We start from the raw sequence: 7,439 nt of genomic DNA, 5'->3' as shown, positions 1-7,439 counted from the left end.
AAGAGAAACCCGATATATCGCCATGCATCGTCACTGTTATAACCTGATCAAATGATTATGTCATTATGATTCTATTAAATGAGGCAATCACTAGATATTCATGTATTTTTTTTATTCATTTCATATGCAATCTATATCAATAAATTAACTATGTCATATGACGCACAGTTGTTAGCAGGCTATTGTTATTAGCCTAACAATTCCACCCCCCCAAAAAGTAGTAAAAAGATGTTGCTTAAAATCACATGCCTTTAAAATGTCCCTTCCGGAAATGTGTATATTTCTTATTTACAAACATTTTCCAATGGGAAAAAAGTATACACTTATACAAAAACATATATATTAAATATATAAAGGACTAATGTGGAAGCAATGGAAGCAAAGGACTAATAAAAAGGGCAAACAAGCCATAAAAAAACAAACTACTTTTGGGGGTTTGTTCATAACAAAATGGTTGAGCGAGACCTTAGTTCATGACCTCTGGGTGGCCATAGTAGCTCTCGAGGTCCACGAAGATGTCGTTGGGGCTCCTGCAGCTGAGGTTGCAGAAGCAGGCCTGCACCCACATGACCTTCCAGGTGAGGCTGGAGCCGTTGGGGCAGAGGAACTCCACGTCGATAGTCTTGGACTTGTAGGGGCTGCAGCAGCGGTCGTCGGTGCACACGCCGCAGTACTTGGGCCGGTAGAGCCGCGTGCTGACGCAGCCTGAGATGGTGAAGTTGAAGGCCTGCTCCTCCCGGTAGATGTTCAGACACTTCTTTCCCGGCTGAGCGGGGAAGAGGAGGAGAGAGGCTAGACTGTCTGCTGAATGGAGAGGAGTGCTGGGCACGGGCTGATCGTGGACGTAAAGAGTGATTGACTGAAATGTCGACAGACTGATGTGTATGGTACTGTAAGTGCTACTGCTCAAGTACTGTAATCAAGTCCAACGTTCAATTAGCTGGTACTTCATTATGAGTCATTATTCATTAAGTACTATTTCCCTGGGGATGGCACTTCACTCACTGAGGAGATGAGTGGTTTTGATGATGAATTAGATTGTGTATCAAGCCCTATCAAGAAAATGTGTGCTTGCAGACCACTGATCGTTTTGAAGCCACCACTAGACATACTCAATACTTAATTAATTAAAATACGCATCAAAATCGTATTCCATAAAGTTCATTGTTGTGAACTGGATGTGCCTACAGGCCCCACCTTGATGTGTTTGGTGATGTCCACTTCACAGGGCCTCAGGTTACACAGGCGGGACTCCTTGACCATCTCACAGCGCTGGTTGGCGTTGGAGACGCGGAGGGACAGGCCGCGGCCACACGTCTGGGAGCACGGGCCCCAGGCCGTGGTCTGGGGGATGCAGTTGTTCTGATGCCAGCTCATGCTCTGCGCCGGGGCTGCTGGGGGGGGGGGGACAGAGAGACCATGGCAGTGTGACGGGCTTGACTCACAGTACTATGTGGACACTGTGGCTTATCGTTTATGATGGTCAATGTGGGTCCATACATGCTACACACAATTGCTACTTAGACTTTATTGAGCTGCTGGAGTTGTAGGCATTTTATTTCTTTTATCGACATGCTGCTACATTTTATTGATGTACCTATACATATGACTTATTAATAGTATTTTTACGTGAGAGACAAATGCACTTTGGAGATATGTGAGGCCTTGAGACCCTGTTGTGGTTTTCCTCAATCTGTTCTGGTGTTTCTGCTGTTGAGTCAGGAGAGTACTCCTTCTTCACGTCATATTGTTCTTCCTTCTCTGCCTGTCTCCATTACTGGCTCATAAACAGGAGAGCGGAGAGAACCTGGAGCCAGTGGGACTCCTTCCACAGGAAGGGCTTTGATGTTTTTACAGAAACGATACCCCACACACATACACAAACACACACACATGTACGCATGCACACATACACAAACACACACACACACACACATGCACGCACGCATGCACACGCACGCACACATACACAAACACACACATGCACGCACGCACACGCACGCGCGCGCACACATACACAAACACACACATGCACGCACGCACGCACACGCACACGCGCACGCACGCACACGCACACACACACACACACACACACACACACACACACACACACACACACACAAAAACGTGCACGCACGCGCACACACACATACACACTCTAACATTGTAATCCTTCTCGACTGACTAACTATTTACAGACACACACACACACACACACACACACAGACACACACACCCTAACATTGTTATCCTTCTCGACTGACTTACTATTCACTGAAACAGGTCATGTTAAAGTCAGACATTGTCAAACACTGCTGAAATATTTTTCTTAACTCGTTTAAGTTGGGAAACTGCAACAAACATCTTGTAAACCTTTGTCGAATACAGAATATAAAATACGACACCTTAGAAGTAAAAACCTTGAATATAATCATATCATATATATTATTATCATTCAACAAAACAAAGCAATCTGACAAAAGCCTTGACATCTGTGAAGCATTTAGTCGTGCAACTAGGGGCTGGGAACCAGGGAAACCGCAGAAGAGAGAAACAGAGACACCACCAACAACACCAAGTCAATGTGTTACAGTGACAGGGATAATATGTTACGGGGTTGTGGCAAGGCTTTAATATGTAATGGTGTTTATGTGGTACGTTTTTAATATATTATAGTGTTTACGTGGTAAGGTAATATGAAATGGTGTTGATGTTGTAAGGTTTTTAATATGTAACCGTGTTTATGCGCTAAGGTTTTAATATGTCATCGTGATCATCGTGGTCCACTTGTTTCAATGTGTTATTGTTGCACAGTGTTCCAGTTTGTCCTCATAGCTCCGCTCCACCCCAGCACACTAGAGGAATCCCAAACGCCAGCCCACCAGCACATTGGAAGAATGGAACGCTGTTCATTTATGGGTGGGGCTAGGTGCTGTTAAGGGTTTCACTGTTTTGCATAAGCCACTTCCACTTCCTACAATCAGACTTTAAGGGGGGGGGGGCATTGATGTATCAGGGGGGGCATGGATTCAACGGGGGGGGCATGGATGTATCGGGGGGGGGGGCATGGATGCATGGGGGGGGGGGGGGGGCATGGATGTATCGGGGGGGGCATGGATGCATCAGGGGGAGAATACCTACCCTCCAAGGCGTGGCGGGGGGTGGTCTTGCGCCCCCTCCTGGGCTCGTCACAGATCCAGCGCTCGCAGCACTGGCCACGCACCTTGACCCTGCGCGGGGTGAGGCACCAGACGCGGGGCGGCTGGGAGTCGGTGCACCGCGGCACGCAGCCGATGGCCCCGTTCACGCACACACACTGGTACTTACAGCTGGGCTGGAAGCTCTGGCCGTTGCGGTAGATCACCCCGTCGTGCTCGCACCCCGTGCCCACCATGTCTGGGGGGGGGGGAGCAAACACACACGCACCCACAGACACACACACATGCACGCGCATGAGCACACGCAGAAATGCAAATGTATGCAGATGCACAACCACAAACAAACAGAAATACGTGCACACGCACACGCAGACACACACACACACACACACACACACACACACACACACAAACACACACACACACACACACACACACACACACACACACACACACACACACACACACGCACACACACACAGGGTGGATGGTTTAAAAGCAATCACGAATTCCAACAACTTTTAAATGATTGTGATAATTGCACGACATGTGCTTTGACTTAAAACAATGCTGTCCTATTAAAAGGGTGTGATTATTGCTAAACATGTGTTTTTCTAATGAGTTATTATACAGAATGCACAATATGGTGCGAACTGAGAGATATTATCTGAATTCATTCTGCTTATTTTTTTAATCTGTGGTGGTTTCACAGATGGGTTCGTATCTTAAGTTATCTCAAGCAGACTGCCGTTGTGCGTCCCTCCGTTGCAGGTTTGTAATCATCATCTCATGTTTGTGTTTTTCTTTTTTGTCGTCGGCGATGGACACTTACATGCACACAATCCTTGTTCGTACCTCGGCGCGCCCGAGCTGTAGTCGCAGTACAGGCCCTTGTGGTAGTCGCAGGTGTTCGCCTCGTTGCACGACTCGCCGACCTGCCGTGCGCACGCCTTGCAGCAGTCGCAGCCGTCCACCAGCAGGCTGACCCCCGTCGGGCACGCGGGCGGTGTCTGGGGACAGTCGCATGGCCACGTGCAGAACTGCGTGCGGTTGTACGGTTCCATCGTCGTCATGGAGACGGTGGCGGAGGGCGGCATGGCGGTGGCGTTCTGGGAGGTGGTCTGTGGAGGAGGAGGACGAGGGGGGTGAGGGGGGCGGTCAAGTGTTTGAGGGCATTGGCAGCACACACACACACACACTCTCTCACCTACGCACCGCACGCACGCACACACACCACACACACACACACACACACACACACACACACATCGCACACACACACACACAGACACAACACACACAACACACACACACACACACACACACACACACACACACAAACACACACACACACACACACACACACAAACACACATTTTCAATCTGTATTAAAAATTTGTCTCTCTTTCTCTCTCTCTCTCTCATCTCCTCTCTCTCTCTCTCTCTCTCTCTCTCTCCTCTCGTCTCTCTCTCTCTCTCTCTCTCTCTCTCTCTCTCTCTCTCTATATATATATATATATATATATATGTAGATATATATCTGGTTATGCCTAGCTCAAGCTCTATATCTAGATAAAGTGCTATGTCTGTCTCTAAATATCTTGTATATCTACGTCTTTTTCTCCATCCATATCTACAGTTATCAAGAGATAACTGATCCAAGATCAAAGCGTTTTAGTACTGCAATAAATTGAGCAAGAGTAATCTGAGAGAAGCGGAGCCAAAGTGTGTATGTGTGATTTGGCAACGTCTGAGTGTGCATGCGCGCGTATGTATGTGTTTGGAAGCAGCCTATGGTGATAATCTCCTAACGCCAATGTCAATGTCTGGTTTAATCTGAACAAAATACTGGCAGCCTCCCACTGATTAGTAAGCAGCAGTAGAAATAAGTGCTTACTATATATGTAACAGACACACAAAGGTCTGCCAACAAAAACAGTTTGCCCAATTTAAGATACTTCTTACAAGCGTCAGGGAGTGTTTGCCAAGATCACAAAACAGATAGCTGGTAAGTGCGTCAGAACCGATGCGGTCCCTAAAACCAGCCACCAGGGGACGGTGAACCCCACGACACTAGTCCCTTGGTGGATTCTGGACAGGAGCGTTGCCTCAAGTCCTTATAAAGTAAATGGGCCTATGACATCATCCGAGTCACTTATTTTTAGGAAAAACTAACAGAAACCTACATTCCAAAGGGTCAACAACAGTTTGTTATGAGAACACACTCAAAACAAGCCAGACGAGTGTCCTGATTTTGATGCCTAACTTTGGAACTGATTGTTTGATTTGGATCCAAATGACCCCTGCCTTTTGGCAAATAAAGTAAGATAGGCCTAAACCTCCAAGGTATAACATATTGTGTCGTTATCGTTTCAGAGCATTAGATCGCTTTGTTATAAACCAAACTATTAACAGCTTGCTGCTATGATGACGTTATGATGTTTACGTTGATTGCAGCCGGATTCCAATCCACTGCACTCTTAAAAGGAGGAGAAAGCGAGGAGCCACCAGGGTCAGACATGCACACCAAGAGAAGCCCTGTCTGTCCCAAAGCCACAGGTAGCACGAAACTCACACATATGTGCATCGTCTTACTAATAATGTCAAAGGACAATTCCATATGCTATTTAAATATATATAGTATATATATTTTTATGTATCATATGTTTTATATTATACAATATATATTGTAATAATATATATTGTATGTGTGTATATATATATATATATATATATATATATATATAATATATATATATATATATATATATATATATCAATTCCACATGCTATCTATATATTTAAATAGTAAATTGAATTTATATTGATATATATATATATATATATTGAAAACTTTTTCATACACACAAAAACAGAACTAGAGAAGAACAAAACGATGGCGTTGTGAAACAACCGACGGACAGCGGCGACAGAAGTAGGCCTACAGCCCAATGCATAATTCCAAGCATACGTTTACCCACAAGCGATTCCTCAAATCTCCACAAGATGGCAGTAATATGCGAATTATATCCATCGTGAGACCCTAATGGGACACTGCGAGGCTGCCAGCAGCACACAGTTGCAAATGGCTAAATCAAATCCCAAACTTAGTTCTCTTACTTGGTCCGATAAACACCTGACTATTAACAGCTGAATTAGTCCAATAATGTGATTCCGTGCGTAAAAACGAACAGGTTACCATTAAAGTGTTCGCAGTTCATTGAATTTGTGTCTTTCAATTCTTCAACCATGACGAAATATGCATTTTACCCGGAATCATATTCAACATCTGAAGCAGCTCCCTCGACTCACCTGATGAAACCCGGTTTCTAACAGAATCCACAACAGGAGCCAACTCATCACTGACCAGGAATGGACTATACATTGGATCCAGAATCAGTCCCGTTTCAGGACGAAAACACGTCGTTCTCCGCAGGTCTTGTGCATCATTCAGCCTCCGCTGTCATCCCTCCACCTTCTCTCCCTCCACTGGGCCTGCTGGCCGCTGGCTGCCGCTCATATTAACAAGTCCTCGCTGACGTCAGGTCCCGGGAAGAGCTTCGCATACTTGAGGCAGTTTTCGGTTTCGTCTCTCCTTCCGATCCACTTTCACCCGATTTTTTTTTTTTTTTTTTTTTCCATACCGCGCGTTTGAAGTCGGCCCTGAAAACATTTTCAGCCACGTTGGTTTAGGCGTGTCTTCATCAAACGATATTTATTAGAGAGTGCAGATATCGCTCCCGCCATCATCTCATCTCAATCACAAGTTAACTATGGAAGCATGGGGTGGTACCTCTGCTGGGATGAGTTATCTGAAGAGAAGATATACAATGAGTCAAATTTGCTGCCTTGTGTTTTAAGAAGATGACGCTGATGATGATGGAAGGGTCTAACGATCCCTTCTGGATAAATGTTTTCCACGAGGGCAAGTCGTTTCAGTTTGCATGGTTTGCAGATGTTGAGTTTAATTAACAATGATGTCAGCATTCCGAGCTGGATGACACATTGGCCCATGCGAACACCACCAGAAAATGTTTTTAATCAGACATTGCCAACAGAGAGCGTTTGGTTAAAGCGGTTTTGGATAAACCAGATTAATTCTAGGGAGGGACAGCCCGAGGTTTTTAGGGGCCCTGCGCATAATTTGACGTGCCAAAATCTCTTTAGCATTTAAAGAGCCTAAGCCACGCCCCTTTGGCTATCTCCCATGGGAACTTATTTCCGAAAAAAATATGCACGGTAGTAAATGGTGAGAGGCACAAATTGTGCCTCTCCGTCCGT

The 7,439-nt window shown here is 45.5% G+C and overlaps 1 protein-coding gene across 2 annotated transcripts; it reads right to left on the bottom strand.

Moving 5' to 3' along the window:
* Positions 1 to 91: 91 nt before the first annotated feature.
* Positions 92 to 6,741, bottom strand: ccn4a (cellular communication network factor 4a). Of its 2 annotated transcripts, none has more exons than XM_030346441.1 (5): positions 6,471 to 6,741; positions 3,991 to 4,279; positions 3,142 to 3,396; positions 1,198 to 1,394; positions 92 to 766 (listed from the first exon to the last, which is right to left on the bottom strand). In XM_030346441.1, the coding sequence occupies exons 1-5, from the start codon at positions 6,516 to 6,518 to the stop codon at positions 467 to 469; spliced, it is 1,089 nt and encodes a 362-aa protein (XP_030202301.1). In that variant the 5' UTR covers positions 6,519 to 6,741; the 3' UTR covers positions 92 to 466. The 2 variants fall into 2 exon arrangements, with proteins under 2 accessions (XP_030202301.1, XP_030202302.1); XM_030346442.1 differs by having other exon boundaries at positions 1,198 to 1,391; positions 6,471 to 6,738.
* Between the last annotated feature and the right edge of the window lie 698 nt (positions 6,742 to 7,439).

This window comes from Gadus morhua, chromosome 22 (assembly GCF_902167405.1).
Source record: "Gadus morhua chromosome 22, gadMor3.0, whole genome shotgun sequence".
Taxonomy (NCBI): domain Eukaryota; kingdom Metazoa; phylum Chordata; class Actinopteri; order Gadiformes; family Gadidae; genus Gadus; species Gadus morhua.
The sequence above is the reverse complement of the archived record's forward strand: the minus strand, read 5'-3'. Positions and strand labels throughout refer to the sequence as shown.

Excerpts from the sequence above, each read along its gene's own strand:
- ccn4a (XM_030346441.1), bottom strand. The coding sequence starts at position 6,518 with ATGAGTTGGCTCCTGTTGTGGATTCTGTTAGAAACCGGGTTTCATCAG. Across the intron at positions 4,280-6,470 it reads TAGAAACCGGGTTTCATCAG|ACCACCTCCCAGAACGCCAC; the intron begins GTGAGTCGAGGG and ends CCTCCTCCACAG. Across the intron at positions 767-1,197 it reads ACATCACCAAACACATCAAG|CCGGGAAAGAAGTGTCTGAA; the intron begins GTGGGGCCTGTA and ends TTCCCCGCTCAG.